The sequence below is a fragment of the Buteo buteo genome, chromosome 7 (assembly GCF_964188355.1).
Source record: "Buteo buteo chromosome 7, bButBut1.hap1.1, whole genome shotgun sequence".
NCBI classification, from domain to species: Eukaryota; Metazoa; Chordata; class Aves; order Accipitriformes; family Accipitridae; genus Buteo; species Buteo buteo.
Window position 1 is genome coordinate 23,703,559 of NC_134177.1, and position 23,795 is coordinate 23,727,353.

At 36.5% G+C, this 23,795-nt stretch overlaps 2 protein-coding genes across 13 annotated transcripts in view; both read left to right on the forward strand.

Moving 5' to 3' along the window:
• The window catches only part of NMNAT3 (nicotinamide nucleotide adenylyltransferase 3), a 35,023-nt gene extending 32,124 nt beyond the window's left edge, over positions 1-2,899 (forward strand). For all 12 annotated transcript variants that reach the window (XM_075031895.1, XM_075031894.1, XM_075031902.1 and 9 more), the window contains one exon: positions 2,115-2,899. In XM_075031895.1, coding sequence (XP_074887996.1) covers positions 2,115-2,524 — 410 coding nt within the window. In that variant the 3' untranslated portion in view covers positions 2,525-2,899. The remainder of the gene's footprint in view (positions 1-2,114) is intronic.
• Positions 2,900-4,118: 1,219 nt separating this feature from the next.
• RBP1 (retinol binding protein 1) lies at positions 4,119-20,519 on the forward strand. The gene is made up of 4 exons (XM_075031906.1): positions 4,119-4,200; positions 4,805-4,983; positions 16,794-16,895; positions 20,191-20,519. The coding sequence occupies exons 1-4, from the start codon at positions 4,128-4,130 to the stop codon at positions 20,242-20,244; spliced, it is 408 nt and encodes a 135-aa protein (XP_074888007.1). The 5' UTR covers positions 4,119-4,127; the 3' UTR covers positions 20,245-20,519.
• The last annotated feature ends 3,276 nt before the right edge of the window (positions 20,520-23,795 follow it).

Here is a 23,795-nt window from a genome sequence, read left to right on the forward strand (position 1 = left end):
GTGCCCTTGAAAGACCAAAGACACATTTTTCTCATTGGCACAGAAGATACGGGGATATGCGGAAATGTACGTGTAAAATTGACAGCCATTTTGTAAAGCCTACAGTCTGTTAATTTAGCTTCTAGTAACCTAGAACTGCAATGCATGTACATTCAGAGAAAACCCATCAACACTATAAAAGGTCTGGTGTGATATTAGCTCTAATACAGCTTGGGACAGAGTATTGTTTTATTGTGGGGGTTGCTGTTAAGTAAAAAGCAAGCTGTGACATAAAACCCAGGTAAGGCTCTGGAAATCAGAGGACTGGAAACAGTCTAAACATGGAACTGAGAACAGGGAACTGTAAGGAAAGAGTAGAATCTGTGAGTGGAAAGACAAGAAGATTGGAACTGGCATGAGGAAATACATAGGCAGAGCACAGCTTGGAAGGGATGAAGGAGAAGAGATCAGCTCTATTATGATAGAGCTTCCAGGGTTGTGTGAATCCTAAGGTTCTTGGTGTCTCATCGTTCATCAGTTGTCAGAAGTACCTGGGACATTGTTTCAGAGTTTAATACTCCTGTAGCCCTTTTGCAGGTACTTCTGCACTAGCTCAAGTGTCAGAGATGAGAGCATTGAATCTAAAAGTTCCAACCTTGCAGATGTGGGTATTAAAATAAATTTACTGGGTGATTTGGGGGAGAGGTGGCTGTTACAAAAATTTCACATTCCTCCCAAATACACTAATTATAAACTCTAAAAAAAACAGAATTACATTTTTAAGAATGTGGACAGTATATTGTGATTCTGTCAGGCATGAATGTTTCAAGATAGCCTTGTCCCATAGAAGGCCTCCTTTTGTAGTAATGCTGCATTCAGACCACAGGAAGGTGCAGTGCAGTACTCCTGCCACCTTTGTTGTAGGGATCAGAAGGTATGTGGGGGGGGGGGGGTGTAAGAAGAGAAGAAACGTTTGCTGAAGTTAACTCAGTGGTATGTACTAAACCTCTGCAAAACTGAGTGAATCTTGAGGCGCATGCTTTTCATGCATCATGACTGGTATGTTTCTTATTTTTCAAATTGCTGATTTACGGTGTTTGTATAAGACTTGCAGATGTGCTAACTGTCTATAACCACAAGTAAATGTAAAATGGAGACAATACCTCCATCCTTCCCCTTCATTTCACATGAATGCAAGGCTGTGAAAATACCTAGTCAATGTCTGTAAAATACTCAGATGGTATAATGATGAGTGCTGTAGAACAGACTTTGAGGAAAGAGGTGGTCTGAACTGGGGCTTAGGCAGTGGGCAGCAAATAAGAAAATGAAAGAAAACAGAAAAAATTGTACTAGTGAAGTATCATTTTTGGTCATTTTTCAAGGTACAGCAAATTTGACTTTAGATGTCTTTGTACTAGAACAAAAGTGCCATGGCCACACGACACAAAATACTATCTGTACAATATTCTGCTGGTTCAAATTTCTCTAAAAATAAAACAAAACTTAGTAGGTCAACTAACTAGCTTATTGTACCAGTAAGGGTAGTTAGATTAGATACAGTCCATCACATTTTAGATGATGTAAGTGCACAAACGCAGGCAAAATTCTAGGTTGTTCTCTGGCTAACATGACAGTATGCAAACATTGTGTCTGTGTGCCAGAGTGCAATAAGGCAGCTGCTTCCTAAGGGATGGGGAGCCATATGGCCACAGTGGCAGGCAAGGGCCTCGCTAGCTGGGGTTGGTCCCACTGTACCTGAGCAAAGTGAGTAGGGCAGGCTGGGGTGTAACAGCCAGGTTCAACCAAGTCTAGTCTTTGTGCTAAAATAATCCTCTTCTTTGTTTGCTTCTTCCCCTTTTTGGCTTGCCTGAGTGGAGGAATAATTCTCCTTTAATATTGTACAGGTAATATTTGATATACTGTGAGTGATGATGAAGTAGGTGATAAAGTAATTGTGACCAGACACATAAAATCCAAGCTGATTTTTTTTCTTGCAACCTTTTGAAAGAAAACTGGAGTAAAAGTAAACTATTTAAAAAAAAAAAAAAGTGATTGAGTTAAAAGCAATTTTCAGTATAAACTTTCTAGAAAACCAAGCAAGTATTGAACTCTGTCATTTCCTTTTGTCTTTCCAGTTCTACCAGAATTAAAGCTGCTCTGTGGGGCTGATTTTTTACAGACGTTTAAGACACCTAATCTCTGGAAGGAAGAACACATCAAAGAAATAGTGGAAAAGTTTGGGTTGGTCTGTATTAGCCGTGCTGGCTCTGATCCAGCTCAGTATATCAGTGAATCAGACCTTTTAACTCAATTTCAGCACAATATCTTTCTGGTGAAAGAATGGATTCAGAATGAAATCAGTGCGACACAGATACGCTATGCCTTGTGCAGAGGATTAAGTGTAAAATATCTCATACCAGATTCTGTTATATCCTACATTGCACGTCATAATATCTACACAGAAGACAGTGAGCGGAAGAATGAAGGTGACTTGCTTCAGCCTCTTAAGTTGCATAACACAACAGTAAACCCACTAAATGACTGACATCTGTAGTGTGTGAAGTGGACAGACCTGGCCTTTTTTCATGTAAAGTTCTTGACAAAGTTGTTTCTTCCTAATGAGGGGAAAGTACATCAGTCCAAAATTTCTTGAATTCATGTGGTGTTTTAATTTCATGGTTTTGTGTGTGCTAGTGCATAAGCAAATTGGGATGCTCAGCTGCATAGCTTAAAATACATAAACAGCTTCCTTGTGAAAATAAAAGAAATAAGATCCTAACAATAAATATTAACCTCCAGTAATACTCAAGGGTCAAACATAGTACTCTTCTGAATTGTAATTCTGTAATCCTACAGACAATTTTAGTATGAAGATGCCTTACTGTTCTGAAGCAGCAAAATAAAATGAACCATAACTTTTCTTTTCTTTTCTTTTCTTTTTTCATATATATATATATATATATTTAAATATATATTACTGCTAAACGTTGACTTTTTAGGACCCGGAATAACTTTTTGTGTTTTGGCAGTTTGGACAAGAGATGGAAATAAATCTTTATTTCGTGGAAGCACTTAAAAATGCATGCACCATTCACATCACTTTTAAGCCTCCAGATTCACAAATGACAGATAGTCCTCATCCCCAGATTTAAAGTGGGTTTCTTTGCTTCTCTGGTCCAGGGTCTTGTCTAAGAGTAAGTGCGTGCCAAAGCCCTGGAGTAGATAACATATCCAGGAGGAACTTCAGCTGTACCATTTGAAAATACACAGTGGAAAATAAATGAAAATAGCTAAGACAGTGTGTCAGTATTTGAGCCCTAATGTTAGCCAGAGAAATCCATTCTTTTGTATGTTGGTTGCCTATTCTGCTAATTCAGTCTATCTCATTTTTGACAGAAGACACCTTCAAAAAATATGGGATCTCTATAAAGGGCTACTTCTGTGTTTCAGCATTCCTTAAATTAACTGAAAGCATGCAGTCAGTAGTGAGGTAGCATTTATCAATATACAGAATTAACCATTGCTTCTTAATACAAGTTTCCACCTAACTGGCCCTTTTTGAGCCCTCAGTTGGCCAAACAGCTTCCACTGGTAGTTCTTTAGAATTAAGGAGCTTGTGGAACAAGTTAAAGTAATGCCAGACAGAAATTGCTTTCACTGGAAGAGTCTGTATAATCATTTTCTGAGAAGAAGGCATAAAGTAGCTGGAACATATTCAAGGAAGAAGGATTCACCTCAGAAAAACACATAAGATAAGCACTTGTATAGCTTTGGCTAATATCCTAAACTGAAGCTATTTAAAAGGTTTTTTTCTGAGTGGCATGAAAAATGAAAAGTAATATGGTTAAAATGGATCTCTAGATTATCAGTACCCTTACAGAAGTTATATGGAAGGTGAATGTTTCATTCTGTTTAAATCAAGTTATCCTGCTGTCATTAGAAATCTCTGAGGTTCAGCCTTGTGGAAGGATTTAAAGGCAACACTTCAACAATAATCGGATTAGAAGGTCTTGCATAGCTACATGGTCTGAAAAAGAGATAAAAGAAACAGGAGTTCAAACTTGCCACAAAGCAAGGCAGTGAGCTGTGTGGTGCAGAATCAACACATTGTTCTGAGACTTTGATTTTGACAATTACCTGAAGTAGGGATGCCTGCAGATTTCAATGGTTACTGGAAAATGGTCAGCAATGACAATTTTGAAGAGTATCTGAAAGCACTGGGTAAGGTTCCCTTTGTGTTTCTTTAATAAATAATCAATAAATGCAACCTGTCTTAGTCTCTACATGAATCTGTTTTTTCTTGTACAGTCACAAATTATTTTTGTGAGAAATATTTTTTTCAGGAATGCACTTTAAGAATTGCCTTATGCAAAATTGCTTTGTCTTAAGCAGCCTCTACTTTTTACCATCTTGAAGATTACATTAACAGAGATTAAACTACATAGCTTGAAGAGGTTAAGCGGTAGATTTCAAACTTTAAAAAAAGAGTAAAATTTTTATGTATAATAAAGAGACAATAATGTACTTAATGCAATTTTGTGTGTTTGTATTTGATGTAAAGTGCTAGTATTTCTACAGAAATATTGAAGGCCTTATTAACTGTCAAATACAAATGGGTTTTTTTAGGGTTTGACATAATCAGAAAATCAAAACATTAACTTATTTAAGTTAAAAGAATTAAGTTACGGACTTTTTCCTGATGAGAAAGCTGGCCTGAAAGATCTGGACGTTTATTTGTCTTTGTTTGTTTTAGTTCTCCCAAGATCTACAAGCTCTTTTCTGTGGTAGACTTTTCTGGTTTAAAATAATTCTTTTTTTTTTTCAGATGTAAATGTTGCTGTAAGAAAAATAGCAAACTTGCTAAAACCTGACAAAGAAATCCTTCAGAATGGGGATCATATGATCATTAAAACGCTAAGCACTTTTAGAAACTACATCATGGAATTTGATGTTGGAAAAGAGTTTGAGGAGGATTTAGCTGGGGTGGATGATCGCAAATGCATGGTAAGAATTAGAACTGTAACAATGGACAAAAAAATATTAGTAATCTAAGGCCTTTCACGGACCACATCTGTTAGCCATTTTATGTGGCTGTTCCTAAAATTATTTCTGTACTCAGTTTGCCGAGATGTGCACACAGTTTTTAGCGTGTCTTTACATTAAAGGAATGCTAATTTTAAACAGGAGCACAAAAGAATTTTATCAATGAATTAATAGTAACATCAATGAAACGTTACTCAATTATACTGGGATATTTGTTAGTCAAAAAGACATTTAGGTTCAGACTTTCAGAATCGCTTCACTGAGTAATGTTTTACAGTAAAGGAAATCCACTGATTGCAGGGTCAGGCACTATTCCCCATGTGTAAGAATGGCCAAGTGCTTAGAAATGGCAGCTTTTCTTTCTTGTTCTTGCTCCTGTTCCTGTGCTCCTTCCTTCCTGGGTGTATGTAGTAGAGCAGACGTGTTAATTAGCCTACTGGAACAAATCTTACTGCAATCAATAACCAAACACTGAGGACTATGCATTACGAGCTCTTTTTGCTTGCCAGAGAGACAATATTTTCTAACTTAGGACTGATGAATACCAATTAACTGGGGAAAAACTTGAGAATACCAAGTTCTTTCCTGTTAGTTTGAAAGTATGACATCTGCAGTATCCTACAGGGAAGAAGTTGATAAGCAGAAGCAAATTATCTCAGGAGAGACTATAGAGGAGAAATCACATAAAAGAGAATTAATAGGTTTCCATTCTTAGAAAGATAGTACCATTTAAAACTGATACTATTCTGTAACACTGGGATATGCAAATTTGCTTTTGCTCTGGTGATGGCAGGAAAGGGAAAGATCGTGAAGATCAGAAAAAAAGAATGGCTAGCTAGCAAGTGCCTCAACTAATCCTTCTGTACTCCTTGTTACAGAGGGTTGAAGCATGATAGAGTGCAGAATATAAAATTCACAGAAGGGAGAGGCAATGTGTAATTTGTGTATAGGAAAGTGCCCCAATATCATAATGCATTTTTGACTGCTGGAAGGCTCCTAATCAGGTTAATGAGGTCCAGATCCACTGAACAGTCATGAGCCCAAAGAAAGACTTAGGTGGCTACATTACTATCAAAGATAGCAATGTTCAAAATATATGGTCAAGTGCTAAAAATGTCTGAAGTCCTCAATGTCTGAGTCAGTGAAGTACTGGTTTGTGTGTGTACAGAACTGTCTCCATTTAAGCATTATCTGCACTTAAATGACCATTAAACTCCATCTAAAGGAGGACTAAAACATCCTCTACATGGCAGAAAGAAGTAATTGTGCTCTGAGGCTCTCTAGCATGTACCTGCAATGAGTTCTTAGAAAATGCATCAGATAACCACTGTGCTGAAAAATCAGATTCAGAAGACATGGAAATGTGGCCCTTGCCTAGTCCTGCTTTTGAAATGCTAAATACATTTAACACACAACTCTTAATCTCCTGACAAATACCCTAAATGTTTCATTATTTGTAACAGGCCAAAATTCTTTACCCTATTTTGCTAAATTGACTGATGGGGAAGAATTCAAAATTTTGAACCAGAAAGAAGGAATTAGAGAAAGATTATTCTAGTCATTACAACAGCCGTTTGATTTGGAGCAGAACCTAGTTCAACCTACTTACAAGGGTTGCTTAAACATTTTATCTATTGGCTGTTTAGTGCAAAATGCTTACCTAGCCTTGGAAACAGAAGGTACCAGCATCTTCTTGCCTTTACCAAAAAAACCCAAGGGGTAGTCACTAACCCTGACTGTTTTGTTAAGAATGACTTAGGCATGTAACTCCACAAAAACTTTCAGAAATCCTCTATGTCCCTTTGTAGCCTCCAACAACAGATACCAACTGCAGCTGTACAGTTAAGGTCACTGATCACTGGTTCCCTAGCAATGTATCATACTTTATAGTTCAATTTTCTTATTCAAGATTTCTTTTTTACGGTTTTCTCAAAGACAAAACAGTACAAGAAGCTGTCTTTCTGAAACCACTTCAGCCCAAATCTGATAATCATAATGTTAGGCAAAACTTGCAGTTGTTAAGGAACAAAGTAACTCCAATGGTCCCAAAAGAGTCTTGTGAGAGAAGGGTCATGGAGGAGCTATGAGATACTAGACCACTCCCTTAGTGGTGGTATGAAGAAAACAACCATAAAAGCAAAGGTTGAATATCATTCTTGGTGTTTCCTTTTCTCATCTATAGCTTGTGAAACGGCATGCCATAAATGGCTTAATCATTAATAGTCAACCTGTGTAATGGGAGAGATTGTGAATCAAGTATTGTTATGTATATTGTGGACTGAGCAGACCACTGGGCAAGTTTTATCCAAACAGCTCGATGTATAAGAAGTACAAAGTAACACGGATAAGATAAATTACACATTAAACATTAATCTATATAGCAGAGCAATCATCAGGAGACTAGCAAAAATAACCTTAGAAGTAATTCATCCAATAGGTATAGATAATTTTTTCTTTTAATGAAGAATGTGTCATCTAACTAAGAATTAATATATCAGTAAAAATAATATTAGCACAGCAAACAGGTTAGGTCTTGTGTATAATTCACTGAAATTGTATTCACCTTCCAGTTGTAAAACACGTCTTTGAGTCAGCCTACCGGGTAGAGTGTAACTACAATAATTCCAAATCGATACTATCTGTGATGTGTAAAGGCTAAAAAGTTTTGCTGATACTTATTTTAGAAGTAAGTCGAAGGTTTGACAGTAGAAATTTATACTCCTGTGATAGTATAGGCCCCCTCCTTCATTTCAGTTAGGATTTTTTCATTTTTATAGTTGGTCATGCCTGGAAGCCTGTCTGAACTTTCTGGAACAGTGAGTTAATTGAGCTGGATAAACCTTGGCAGTTTGTTTATCCTTTTTTTTGACCTTTATCTGTTGCTTTCTTGTATACAACATGTTTTTAGGTGATTCTGTTTTCTTAAGCTATATAGGTAGCAGTTGATGACATTAGTTCCTTTAAGATTTTGTTTCTGTTGTGAAGTGAAAATTTGCTACTTTGGAATCTCGAGAAACTCAAAAGCCCTGCTGGCTTAGTTAAAGATACAATTTCTGTGTTCTGTAAAACCAAAGATTAGGATAGCAGATCACACAGATGTGTGGACACAGGAGAGATCACTAACCACAGTGCAAGGTACTTCCAAGAAGACAGTTGATACTCAGTGCATTCTAAGCATTACTGAAACCGTGTATGGAGCAAGCTGCAGCACAGCCTGGTCTCTCAAGAAATGCAGACAAGACATCTGCATTCACTTAGCTGCATAATGCTATCCTGCTTCTCCTGGAGCTTTTTCCCAGAGATTTTATCTCCTAGACAAAAGTTAAATAAGAGTTTCTCTATTTGTTTGGCAGTTTCGTTGAAGATGTGTTTCTGCAAGTTTAATCATGCTTAATATTTAGGGTTGTTAAAAACTCAGTGGTTTGAACTACAAAGGTAAAATGAAAGTTTACGTATTCAGGAGCATCTTTTATTCTTTGCAAATGTTACAAGGTGCACATTAGATGGTGTAGAAAGAAGTTTAGAACGATAATATTGTATTACATTATTTCTCGTATCATGTGAAGTTTGAATCAGACCATATGATAAAGTTTCTACTATTTGAAGAGTTTGTTCATGGTTTTAATTGGTAACCTATATCAGATGTATAGTGTACAAAGACAGAAATTTAAAGTTAAATGGATAACTATGGCTTTGGTATTTTCTAAACTGAGTATTTGATCCTGCTATCTTCATTCTCACTGAAGCTCCAGTCTCATCATAAAATTTCCTCAATTTTAAAGATAAATTTTATACTCTCTAGTTGGGATTAATTTAGTGAGCATCTCAGGTATTGCACTAAGTATAAAACCTTGTTTCATGCACATAAACTTTACTGTGGAAAAAATTTACTGTACATAAAAGAGGCAAGACGTTACTGAAACAACAATTAATTGAAAACCGTCTGCGAAAGTATGTCTCATTCATCACCAGATAATTTTGCCTCCCTTTTTCACCATCAGTAATGAACAGTGAAGCGGAGGAAACATTTGCAATGTGAAATATGTGCCAGTAAACATAAGAACGGGGCAGGATCTGACACTAAGCAGAAAAGTTGGCCTTATGTACCTTCACAGTGTATTTGCTTAGTATATCAGTCAAAAGTTTATAGAAAAATTAACTAGAAAAACTTAAAGGTTGAAACAAAGGCTGAAGTTTCATGTTCCAAGTCTTTGCACCCAATGAATCAAAGCAGGTTGAGAATGGGATAGCTCAGATGCAAAAATTACTTCCCTGAAGTTTTTACTTTTCTAATCATTTTGCTGCTAAAGTCAGAGAAATTTTTTGCTTTATAATTTTTCCCGGCTGTTCAAGCATTTGAATGAGCCTAAATTGCTTTAGCTCACACAATCCAGAATGAATCTATCTTTTGACAGAGACTAAGGGCAAGTAAGGGGTTTAAAAAATAAAGGAAGATTCTATGTTTTAAATATGGAACAGCAGAATTTCTTGGATAACTGAAAACAGTGTTAGCTCCATTACTGAATATTTGGCTAAGCAAGTGAAGGCTGCTTCAGTAATTCCAAGCCTTGTGCTCTTTGGCATAGTAATTTTCTGCTTACATTGAAGCAGGAAAGGAAATGACAATGACTGGGGACAGGTGAACAGATAAAACAGCAAGAATTTGAAACTGAAGGTGGGAAATTGCACATATTAACCGTTTAGTTAACCAAAACAGAACACAAGTGAATATAACCATGGATAAGTTATCAAATGGGTGTTTAGGGTTCTATTATTGGAACTAATAAACTTTTAGTCATAGTTAAGACTTGCTGGGGTGGGGTAGAGTGAGGGGGATTTGGGATTTGTAGAATTCATTCATGAGATCTATCATACATCTTACCATATGAAGTATGTCCCTGAAAAAATACAGTCATTTAACATTTAAGACAGACACATAAAGATTGTTCATAGGCACCTGACCAATCTTTCTGTCACACAAACCAGTGCTAGTTACGTGTGCCATATCCTGGTGAAAGGAGGTAAGCTGTTTAAAACTGGTCATGGCTCTGTTTTAAATAACAAACATGCTGAATGTGAAACTGATTCCTCTCTAGTTTGTATTCAGGAAAAATACAATGAAGTTTAGTTGTTCTGGACATAATTTGATTTATACTGCTGCAAGGTCAGAGTAAAGCCCTGTTATAAAATCACGTGGCTCATGAAGCTTATTTAACTATTTAGGCTGGGTTCCTCTCTTCCACAAATGGAATTCACAGCTGTTAATCTAGTTTAGAGTGGGTATTAGAGTGAAGACTTTGCTGCCAGAAAAACAACAACCAACAAACAACATTCCAATACTTGGAATTTCAGTAAGGATCCCCCACAGGGTGAGAAGACTCAAAATAAATTATGCCTGTTTAGTAAGATGCAAGATCAGCAATATGTCTTTACTTGATCCCTCTGATTCAACTATTTTGCTTCTTTACCTCTTCAAATGCTGTCCTTTTCTTTTTGGCTTGTAAGTATTTTCTCATATACTTTGTTGGAATAAGCATTGTTCTAGAATAACTGTTGCTGGGAGGTGTTTTTGTGTCATTGCCTGTGTGTCTATACTAGTTTTTCCTCAAATCTAGTGCCCTCTCTCTCTGCAGTACTGTAAATTCCCCAGATACTCATTGGAATAATCTCTGACTTTTGTGGGAGTTTAATTCAAAGGAGGTAGTCTTCATGTAGTTTTCTGTTGATACTTCTGACCTTTTACAAACTGCTGTCCACAAGTGAGGAAGAACAGTCCTCCAGTCAACGCCTCTGAGGCTCCAGAGAACAGAGGTCCACTCTTGTATCTGTCTCAGGCTCTCTAACTCTGGTTCATTCAGTGTCTGTGCCTCGGTAAAAAGGAGCTGTTTCCCTTTTTTGGCATTCTTTCACACTGTTTCACACACTCTTCTGGCATTACTGTTTATTACCTGTAAGTGATATGCTCAGCACATATCAAATGAGATCTCTATAATCTTTTGCCGTATAATTTAAGAGGTCATTAACTTCAAATTTTGCAGTGCTGGATTTATGTTCAAAACCAGAGACTGATCAGAAGCTTTGAGCTAGTTATTCACAAAACCACTGCTAGCATACTGAAGCTTTGTAGGGGAGGTGGTTTTGGATGGGCTTAGCACTTCAGCTTTTTGTGAATCCTAAAAAGCTCAGAGAGTTATGAATGCAGAAAGTGCAATCCCGAGAACCAGACTTACCAAATCCAGTTTTGAATGACAAATGATTAGCGTTACGTACAATTGCATCTTGCTAAACTTACACAGAGGATAAATGAATTTTATACGTTAATTTAAAGAATAAGTGTCTTAGAATCGATTCTGATCCTTGCACAAAGTGAATTTGATATGCTGTTTTGTACTTTTTTTTTCTGGCATAGGAAATATACAAGTCTTCCCATTTTTGTATTATTTGTATACAATTTTATTTCAGTAAGAAAAAAAAAATCCACTATTCCTAAGAAATAAAGCATTATGCATTGTCCAAAATATTGATTCTACTCCTCCTCCCACATATTGTCACCTACATAGCCAGGAGCTTTGGCACATTTACTTTCCTACTCCCTGGAACATGTCTCTAGTCCTTGCTTTCCTTCACTGCTCTTATGAGCAAGGATTGAAAATAAGGAATTTGAACATTTAAGATCTGATCCTATCTGACAGCAGCTTACCCTTTGATCTAAAATTTGTCAATCCAATCCTAAGCCTCTTTGCTAGAAATGGGGATGCTGACAATCACAGAAACAAAATACTGCTTCTAGAAGTGTCTCATCTTTTGACTACAGTGAACTTCAGTAAGCTTACCAATCAGGTACAGAAAGCCCACATTATAACCAGCTTGTCCTTCAATAACCATCTGAGCAAGTTTGTAATGGCACAAACACATTTCAGAGTCCTGTAGCTATAGATACCTATTATGAGACATCACATCTGCCAGCCCCACAAGCAGCTGAGAAATGAACTGTATTGTACTACTAACTATTTTCCTATGAGTTAACTTTGGGAGTTCTGTTGGTGCATGGCTAAAAACAGGAATGATGAAATGGGAGGTTAGATTTATAAGTGCTTCTGCAGGGTTGAACAGAAGTTAGTAAGAGAACGAAAGGTTGGTATGGACTTTATCATTTGACCTAGCTACAGGATGGCTAAATATGTATGGCCTTTGTTGAGCAACAGTATCTTGAGATAAAGTCCAGGAATCCCACCACTAATTTTTCTGTTGGGTTTGTTGTTTTCTCAGTAGTTTGTCTGTCACCAACCTGCCAGATGCAGATTTTATGAGATAAAAGGAGTTACAGGATGGAGAGATGACAAACCCTGAATGTGGTTGTAGCCCTCCTGTTAGCAGTGTACAGCATGCCTCCTACACAGAAGGTTATAGGTAGTGACTACAACATTATAGAATGCCCCTTCACAGTTACATTAGATTTTGTCTGTGATATCAATGCTAGTTTATTCCATCAGCACTTCATTTGATGAAAATTTCCCCAGCAGACTGCTTACCAGAGGTTTTTATATCACTTTGATACTTAGTACAGATGAAAATGCTTTATCTTGAGAAGCTATTAAATATCTTGTTGGATATATTGCCATGTTTGACCAAAAGTTCTAGGATATTTTCTCCAGTGTTATTTGTAAACACAGTACAGGACACAGCTCAACTTGGATTTTCCTGTGTCATCTGACCTAAACAATTACTTTCCATTCTTTAATCCTTCTTAAATCATAATTACAGTTGTAAAATGACTGGTAAGTCTCATAAGCAGAGAATTACTGGATTGAGATGGCGCATGGAGTGTGTTGTGCAGTTTTAGAGCATTGTAGTCATTTGCTGCAGCATAATATAGAGACAACACTCTGAAGGGAAGTAAAAGAAAAATAGAACTGGTACTGCTGTGTTTCTCCTACAGATGTGAAATCAATAACATTTTTGATGAAAGGTGGTAGCTGCAATTCATATTTGTAAATGCATTGTGTCAAAAATCTATGTAGCATTAACAAAAAATGTTCATGGACTACTTTTAAAAAAAAAATGTTATTTTCTTTCATTCACCTGTAAAGTACATTACATATCTTCAACTGCAGAGCACTTGACACAAGAAAGCATATTAGGAATAGCCAACATAGGAATGAGAAACATTTTGCGGAGCCAGTATCAAATGTTTTTGCACTTAGACCGCATTGGGAAATGCAAAATGCTCTGATAAAATAGTTTGATGACTATTGCAGTAAATTACAAAAGTCAGTATCTCTGGCTGTGGGTCAATATGACTTACCACTAGAAGCTGGAAATAATAGCTATTGTAATTCTGCAAGACTTGACTACTGTTACTGCTACTAGAGAAAATGCAAATACATAGTCAATAGATTTGCTTTGTTTTTACTAAATATTTATTAAATCTACCTTGTCTCATAACTGTAAACCGTAATGAGACTAATTATCATTTCTTCTAGCTTTAATTTTCAGGAAGATGGTGTTGCTATGCACAGGTGTTTAAATCTTCGTAACACAAAAAGATTAAATCACTAACAAAAGTATGTGAATGGCCAAGTAATAAGTACACAAAGAAAGTGTAAGACTATAGAAATCATATTATAAAACTAAAGAAAATTTGAATTTTTTTTGTGTTCTCAGACTTCAAAGGCTTATTCACCTCCCAGAGGAGCTCCATTCTCTATTACCCCTCAAGAACAAAGAATATATAATCCGAAATATGTGCAATATTGGTGGTTAGAATTTTTGAGAAAAGTTAAATTGAGGCAAGACTCATTCTTATTTATCTCGCTCTATTAACTTTTCTTGTGCTTCTTCAGTATTTTTAATCACATTGTCGGCTAATCGCATTAATCACTGTTTTCTATTGAAGTTTCCTACAGAATTATATGCATTTAACCTAAGAAGTATTAATCTTAGGTTTAAGCATGATCAGGTAGTAAGTATGCAAAACTTAAGCTTGCTTATGATGAACTAGATGATGTGCTACCTAGTTGAAAGGAATAAGTAAAGTCTTCCATTTATCCTACAAGTAGTACGAGATGCTCAAAAAGGCAGGAGCCTTCAATTTTAGAGAAATACTACATTTTCATCTAGTTGGTTCTGTTACCATCAGGAAACTGCAGCTTTCCAGTGTCTCAAAGTTTGTCTACTTCTCCTCTTACTTGTGGTGGAAGATGAAGAATAGGAACAGTCTGCCCAGGGATGCTGCGCTCACCAAACCCTGGCAAAGATTTTCAGTCATTCCAGATAGGAAACAGTAGCTCAGTCTCTGTAATCAGGCAAACCTTAGGTAATGCTATTATCAAAATGGTGACAAACAAGGTTAATTATAAAAGTCTACTTTTCTAAGAGAAGTTGCTTTACATAAAAAGTAAAGCATTTATCTTGATAGTAAGTGTGTGCTGGGAGAAGAAAACAACAGCAACTAAAGGTTCATGCAGAACTGCCTTACTAGTCTATTCAAGTGCTTGACTCCCAATTATACAACAGCAATATCCTGATCCAATCTTTAAAAATAAATCTTTGCTCTTATATACAACAGAGATCATATTTACCAACATTTGGCCTACAGTGGTATTATTATTATGTTCTGACTCCAATATTTGGAAATGTTCTAAGGCAAGCACTGCTGTATCTTAGCTATTTGAAAAAAGTGGGCTATTAGCAGCAGCCAGTGCATATATAACAGCCATATCAACTCCAACCTCAACTAATACTCAACATGTGTCTCAACAGAGATATTTGGAATGGAAGAACTTATTTCAATTCAAGTTAAAAGAGAAGTTTCTATCTTCTGTATTAGTTGTGTCTTTTATTATATGAGACATTACAGTTTGACCTAAAGAAAGAAAAGATAAAAATGCTAGTGATTAATCTTACTGTCATAAAGTGGTTGTTCCTGCTAACAAAGAAGAGGACATTATGTTCTCCTGCAATATATTCTGTCCTTTATAACCTTCATAGCAAATACAAAAATCAGAAAGTGTATGGTTTACTCATATCCCTTCAGTATTTATATTTCTGAAAAGGAAGGCAGAGGATGATAACTGAGAATATTGGCTGATAAAACAGCTTAGTTAATGGTCTGTGGTATTATACACTTTGTGGTTATCACCAAATTGCCAAAAGCAGTATCTAATCTTGACTGGAAAAACAAGAAAGCCAGAGAAAAAAGTGTGCTGTTTTCTGAGATGAAACATTTTCAGTCACCCTTGGAGACTGAAAAAGTTAACATTTCCTTGTTCTGCTGCAAACATTTCTCAGTTGCCCCCAAATGTACTAAGCTGGTGAATATTATCAAGACTAATAACTTCCACAACTGACTTTGAACATTAGCAGTACGAATAAAGTTAGATCTTATTTTATCATGGTATATTGCCTTTGCATTCACATATAAACCCACAAAATGTAACTATTAAGCTAGTCTAATGATTAAACTATGCTGAGCTAATACTCAATGGATAAAAATAAGTGTGGTTACTAAGCAAAGTTCCATATACAAGTGCTTCATTCCACAGTATCCATTCTCCCAAGGATGGAGACTGCTGGCTGTACTCATTTAAAGATAGTGGCTATCATGGTTATCATTTAAGAATTAATTGTTTGTGACATACACAAATTAAATAAATAGGGCTGCATAGTTCTTGAATGTTGAACTGGTTTTAGTTCCCAGAATGACAAATATAGGCTGACTTCTTTTCTTAGAAACTACACAGAATGGATGCAGTAAGTTTTCCTTTAATGATAGATCAGAATTCATCTTTTCTCCATATTTGACTACTTATACAGGCAGTGGCTGAAGACTTTCACAAGGTCGACAGTAATGCCATATTTAGTCCTCAGATTCACTTCCAACAAGCTGGTTTAAAAGCCATGTGCTAATATTGATGTTAAACTATCCTTACAGAGCACAAATTGTCACTGCTCTTCCCCTTCCCTCTTTAAATATTTTACAGAGTATTGCTTCTCTTTATCTTAGGAAGATATGAAAGGCAAATTGTCAGTAAAGACTGACCAGAGTAACAAGCTGTAGGATGCACCCTCTAGCTTTAAGTAGTTTTATGAATCAAGTTCTACTGAACTACTCAGGACAGCATCAATATTCACAAAAGTGCTATGTTGCATCCTGCAAACACCTCCTATTCTTATTCTGCCAGTCCTGGTTCAAGTAGTTCTCCAGCTACAGTTATGCAAAGCAGGATGCTGGCAAAGCTACCAATTTGCTGATATTTCAAAACCACTCTGCTCAGTGACGGAAGGCAGGTTAAGACATGGGGAAAAAACAGCTCAGGATTTAAAAGCCTTGTTTGTCCATAGGTGCCAGTAGGTGGGTACTTTTTTCAGGTAGAGCAGCTGGGGAATCTTTCTTATGGTGGAAAAAACAAATTGAATCTCAAGTTTTCAGCTCCTTTTGCAAATACAGTGTTAAGCTGCACATCCCTTCTGCTGCTGTATTTGTCAACAGGTAGAGGAATGCACTCTTACACAATGATTTTCATGATTTTTTTTTCTTGCATTTAAACAGGTTTATCTCACCCTTCCAGGTTTTGACAAGCAGTTGGGCAGCAACTTGCTATTTAAGGTCATTTCTTTTCTAATTATCCTAAGTGTTACAACACTCTACAAATATTCTTCTTATGAGATACATTAATCATTTATTATATTAGAGAGAAGTTTTGCTTTAAGGAAACTAATTATAATATCAGAGAATACTGCAGTGACACTGAACATGTCTGCTTTGTTAGACCACTGTATCTTGGGATGGAGATAAGCTTCTTTGTGTACAGAATGGAGAAAAAGAAGGTCGTGGTTGGACCCAGTGGATTGAAGGAGATGAAATGCACCTGGTAAGATCATGTAACAGGTTTTAAATGCCACTCTATTAAAATGGTTAGATGTAATGCAGCAGGCTGTGTGCTATGTTATCTTGGCTTACTTTGACATAATTATGCATTGGCGCAGCATTTGACTTGTTTCTAAAGCAACAATTTCATTTGGAGCCATTATGCTTTTATGTCCCTTACAAAGGCTGCCTGATTTCAAAGCAGTAGTCTTTCTGTGTTAACTGTCTGTCCAGAGTCTGAAATGTTTACACCGAGGAAGACATTTAACAGAATGTCCTTCATGCAGTCTGTGAAATACACAGTATGGGAGCTGGTGAAATTATGCCTCCAACAATAAGCCATAAGGTGAAAATACACCATTGTTCTTTTAAAATAATTACAGGCCAGACTGCATTATAGCCTAGAGAACTAAAACAGCAATTAAGTTTTTGAAATGTCATTTTCTTTCAGATCATCATTTTTATCTTTCTAAGTTAACAGGACCTGAAAGAAGATGCCTATTCTTTTCTCACATAGCTCTTTATAGCATCCTCACTGTCTCACCAATGTGGGTAAAAGGCAGTCTTCCTGCTGAGATAATAAAATCCAACCTCCATTTCTGTTCACTGTTCAGTACTATTAGCATTCAGCAGTCTAAATGGATGTTCTCTAAATATTCAAATCAGTAGCAGAGTTATGAAATCTTTGCAAAAGTACCCCAAACCCCTTATTACTAAGCACAATTTTCAGGAAGTACTGGAAGTCCCAGAAACCAGTTCGGGAAAGGAATGTATATGACAGATCTTACCATCTGGACTACATACTTGATATAATGCAGGTAGGGAGAAAGTTACTGTGTAAGTAATCACTTTATAGCTGAGGTCATGGGCTCACTGAAAGTAGAGGGAAGCAATAAAAAGGAGACTCCAGAATTTCCTGTGTGTATATATTTCTTCTGCCTATACACAAACACACTAAAGTATTTCCGCACTACCTCCCAGCTTCACAACAGTTGGTGCCATGACACCAAGCATCAGCCCTTTCAGGTTCTCAGCTGGCAAACAGGTTGCAATTAGCCATACAATGTCAGGCCTGGAAGTTCAACTTAAACCCTGCTGCACTCAATCATACATACACGTGCTCTCATCTGCACACATATGAAGCGATAGCACTAGTTGCTGTTGGATTTCTCTGTATTGGCATCCTGGTTTCTGTCCCTTGCCAGCTCTGGAGTCATTATCTCTTCCCATTTCCTGTCTCCAACACGAATTTCTTTAGCCCTGATTTCTGCTATCCTTACTCTGATTCATGCTCTAGCCATACAACCTAGTGATGGACCTCCAGGCCAGACCACTTCCTATACTTGACCGTGTCAAGAGTTTGATTTTAGAAGTCATAAATTGAGATTCAGTTGCTCAAACATATGTGTCTAGTACCATTTTAGGTACCCCAAGGTAACCTGACTGATCTGAGGCTGCTTTTTCAGAAGGTTGAGAAGAGTTCTTTATCATACCTGACAGCTCATGCAGGCATCCATGCACTCATTGGCACTTGTACAATTTATCACAATCTGTCTCACATGTACATAACAATCAGTACAAAATTATTTCATGCCAAGGAAGTAACCAAGTATTTTAGAGCACAGTCCCCAATATTTCAATTTTACCACTTTTTATGTTTCATGAACTTCTAAAGATGTCCACTTTATTTCTCTGAATCCTTGTTAATGTAACTCTCTCCATTAAACATACAGTAAAAGAGTCCCATTTAGCATCTTTTTTTGACCAGCTGAGATTACTAGGTCCTGTACTCCTGAGAGTCCTTTGTTACAATGGGCAGTTACCTCTAAAAAATTGATACTTTGATAGTTTTATGATCCTATTGAACTTTGCACAATGAGCCAAGTGTTAATTTAATTCTTTCCACAGTTCTGTAGAGAGTAGTACCACATCCTTTAGTAGTTTATCGCCTCCTATTTTCTCCATTTCATTCTATGGTCTGTACTTTGTATTTCTTTTTCCTTCTTAGATTCTATTTTATGTGAGTGACTTATTTGACCATTCTCCATTTCCTTTTGAGTTTTATTGCCCTTTTCTATTGTATTGATTGCTTCTGCTCTGTAGGTTTTTGTCACTGTCAGCAGATCTCTTATCCCTTATTGCACACTCCTTCTTCCAGGTTACCTATATAGAAGTAAACAAAACAGGTCCTAACTAAAATCACTGTATCAGTCTGCTTGTTTCGTCAATTCATCATGAAGCACTTTCTCTTACTAGGGATAGCAACATACACCAATAAGGTTATTGACTCAGTGTAAGGTTTTTTTAATATGTCATTTTATCAAAGTCCCCCATAAGAAAATGTGCATAACTTCCGAGGAAACTCTGCCTCCTGTTTCCCCAAAATATTCTGACAGCTTTATTAAAAGTCTTATCTTGAAATAGAAAGCACATCCCTTCTGCTAGATCATACATAACCTTTGTCTTTATGTCCTTTAAGAAGTTCTACCCCTTTTTCTTATTCCACTAAAACTAGTCAACACCTCCACATATCCCCACACATAAAGTGTGCACTTGTCAGGTCTAACTTAAATAGTTTCAGTAATGGAGAAAATTAAACTGCATCTTCAGTGAGATTAGGTAAACAACAGTTGGCCTCACAAATTGGTGCCCAAGACGTAAACATCATTGTACCTGCTTATGCACAGTTCACGATGATCCAGTGACTAGCAAGTAGGGATTTTTGAAAAGCTCTTATGGAACACAAAGGAACAGTAGACAGCATTAGGCATCCAGTATGGTCAAGTTCAGTCAAAACTCACTGCTGTGCTATGATTTGTAGACCTAGATCCAATCTGTATGCAACTACCTGTCCTTTTCTAGCCATGACCATTGTGTTGCTAGATGGGCTTTCAGCTGATTTCTGGTTTTGTAGGTTTGAACTACCAGTCACCAACATACAGATTCAGAACTGGTTATTCAACTCCATCCCCCAATAACTTATTTATGTGTCCAACATAGAGAATGCCCATTTAAAAGACCTAAGCAGTTGCACACACTGCAAACAGAGAATAATGCACCAGGAACACATTTGGCCCTTTAAGACCTGAGATCCCAAAATAACTTCTCTTACTCCACCTTTCACCAGAAAACAAATCTAAACCAGCTGGTTGCTTTAAGGATTAAAAATAGGCTAAAACATGTACAAGCTACCCAGTCTAATTTGATGGAAAATTGTGGATTCAAATTAAGCACACATGAATGTATAATGCATGTATCCTATGTAAAAGCTGTATTTTTTAATTATTTTCTCTTCCTAGGAAATAAGAGTGTGTGGAGTCAAGTGTAAGCAGGTCTTTAAGAAGGTGCAGTGAGCCTACTGCTGATACAGAAGTGAAGAACAGTAGAATTTACAAACTTACCAGCAAATGTCCAAATGCAGTAATGAACATCATCAGTGACAAGAGCAAACACAGAAATGAAGATTACACTAGAACTGTATAGTTAGAATAAAATATTTTTAACAAATCATTTTAAAGAAATAACTGCAAATAAAACTATTTTTAGAAATGCCAATTAAAGATAATAAACACTATAAATGTATGCATACCATAATTCTTGACTATACCAGAATAGGACTGTTTGATATAAAACAAGATACTGGCATTTAAGACCTTGTAAGCTAATTTTTTACTTAAAATGGAAATCACCCTTCCATAGCCTTAGCTAGGGGCCTTCAGGTAGTCTTCTTTTCAAATGTTGAAGTGTAATTGTAAGGAAGTGAATGAGAGCTGTAGTATATGGCTTACACTTAAATCCTGATTTCACTGAAGCCAGTGAGAGTTTTACCATCAGCTCCAATGGAGCACTACTTCACTGAAAGCATTCCACCAAGAAAAAAAATCTGGTTTCTCAAAATAAGTAAAGTATGCATCAATAGTCTGGAAAGAAGCACGGCCAAGGGGCAATTCTTTTCCAAAACCTTTAGCCAATATCTGCCCATTCATTTTTTTGTCTTATTCTGGAGAAACTAGTAGTAAGATCACTGCTAGAAACTGTATGTAATTGTACACACAGCACATGAAAGATTCGACTAGCATTGCTTTGTACAATATCACTAGCAGATTTTTTACAACCCATCATAGTCTTCATGTTCTCATGCAGACTGAGTGCATAACGAAGCATTGGTCTAGCAGTTTCCAACACTGGTTTAATCACTAATTATAGTAATAGTAATCTGCAAACCAAATTGTCATATTTTCAGTCTTATCAACACACCGGATATACAATTAGAGCTATCACTTCACATCAAGTTCAAAAAGACAGAAGGACACAGGGTGCCTGGTTGGATCAGACCTTTAGCACATGACACAGTATTATACCTATCTCCTCTAACAACTGTTATTAGCCATTTTCAGGGACTTAATCAGTGGGGAAGTTGCTATAGCAGAGTCTGAGGTGTTCTAAAGTGGGAACATACCTTTCCCTACTCTGCTGCAACTCCTGTGCATAGCATTGCTTTTGCCTTCTTTGGAAACCCAGTGCTGAGACTGAGAGAAATATTAGACATGTAAATGGGAACAAATGCCACCATTCTCTACTAACCAGAGACAGTTTTAAAATATGTGCTATTATTAACCTTGTTTAGAAAAGCTAGCAGCCTGATCTAACATGAAGAAATGGAAATTCAGAAACAGTCATTGTAACCTATAAAGTTAGTAGAGCAGGGATGATAAACTTTCTCAACTATGGTATTTCAATTGTACTATATATATAGTGAGTGTAGCACTAGATGTGCTGTAATGGACATCTAAATTCAATTTTGTAATGTTTTGGGTTTTACTTTACATCAGAAAGTACACAGAAAATATTATCCATGAAGATTTAAGCATCCCCACGTGATGAACAGGTGAAAAATACTCCCTCTCCATGTACATTCTTGTGTTACTATTGCAACAGCTGTGGCTCATACTAGTTAGAATTACAGACAAATGTAAAGCAATTGTTTAAGATCCCTTGTAATTTTTTTCTTGGCAATACATAATACTCATGCCTAAAGAAGACTGGGAATTATACTTGAGCAGTCAACCAGATACATGCAGAAGCTGTTTTTCTCTCATGGAAGAGTGTATTAGCCATGTAGCTATGTTTCCATAGCTAAATTGATATCCCTCCTGACCAGTATACAGACCAGCAATTAATGGTGATTAAGTTTTCTTGTATTTGGATTGGGACAGGTCAAAATGAGTTGGAGTTACATTTAAATAAGACAGAAAAGTTGTGGGGGAGGGAAAAGGGTCAGAAACCTATGTATCTCGGGTTAAAAATACTGATCTGCTTTAGGGAAACTGCAAACAGCTGTCTACTTAAAATGTTATTTATCACCTTACACAAGGTTGGGGATATCCCAGTTGCCAAAACTCAGTGCATCAGTCATTTGTTTTTCTTGAAAGATTATTGGACACAGAAACTTCTTTCCTTCAAATTTCTGAATTATTGATTTCATAACCATGCACACCCTCCAGATATCTCTCCACTCTTCAGCCCCAAGGAAAGCAAGAGAACAATGGAAAATAAGGAATGAACTCCAACTTCTCATTTATAACAGATCTTAATTTTTTCAAACTACCTATATTTTCCTTCTCGTGAAAATTGAAACTACACAATAAAGAGATGGTTCACACCACTATCCATAATTAAACTTTGCATAATTCTTTTTAATGTTGAGCACTGACTGAGACCTTTTTTGAAATGCAGTTTTCCTTCAATAGAACTTGGCAGTTCATAACCCTTAATTTACCAGATGTCTTCTAATTTTTGCCCGCAGCTCCCTGCAGTCTTGTGTAACATTCACAAACTCTTTTTGCAGAAGGTTGTAAGTGGATCAATTAACATCTAGCTAAGTAAATCCAATTGTTAAAAGCTATTATTATTGTAATCAAACAGACAGGTTTTCCCCTTTGGGTCATTCGGTACAAGGGCAAATTTAACACCATAGTAATAACTAGTGGCTTATCAACCAGAAGCAATGTAACCTGCTTCTAATTATGGATAAAAGGCAAGCTCAGGAAGTAATTCCACAGTTCACATACATAAAATACAGAAACTTCAGAAATATTTAACTTTGAATATATTCTTTTCAAATCATCTCAATTGCTTGTCATTATAATTGTAACCTCTTCTCTCTGCTGGAGCAATCACTTCCCTTGCAAAAGGAAATTATGTTCATTCGTTGTTTCCATGATGATGCTCTCCAAATAATGTGTATAAAATTAGCCATGCTGTTTCCATAAACCTTTAACAACTTGTTATCATAAAATGTAATTTAAAACTTCCTCCACAAAATAGCTGCTTACTGAATGCATAACATTCAACAATTGCTTGACAAACATCAGCCTCCCTGACTACTTTTAAACCTACTTAGTAGCCAAGACCTTCACAGTGAATTCATATCCAGATTTGCATACTACTCAGGAATCAAACTTCATATTAATTTCATTGATCTTCCACAGAATTTCACCTACAGTTTGCCAATACCAATCCTGTATTTCGGCACAACTGCATTACTTCCAGATAATGGACATTTTTAATTTTCTAAGGAAAGACCAGTGCTTACAGCAGCAGTGTAAATCGAAAGGCAAAAAGGTGCATTTCAGCATTTCTAAAAGTTAAATCCAGTCTTGATATTACTCTCAATCCAGAAAACTCTAGGTGACAAAAGCTGAAGAGTAAATTAGGGCCAATGTGTTCCATAAGCATGATTGTTCTACTTCAGTTCCCACAGTTAAAGCTTTTGTGTTCATTTTCTAGGTGGGTATGATCTTCTGAAGATGATTGAGGAACTCACTGCCATGTTTTATAGTTCTGTGGCTTTTCAGTGAAGGGCACACACAGAAAGAATACACACTTGCTGTCTTTATAGCAC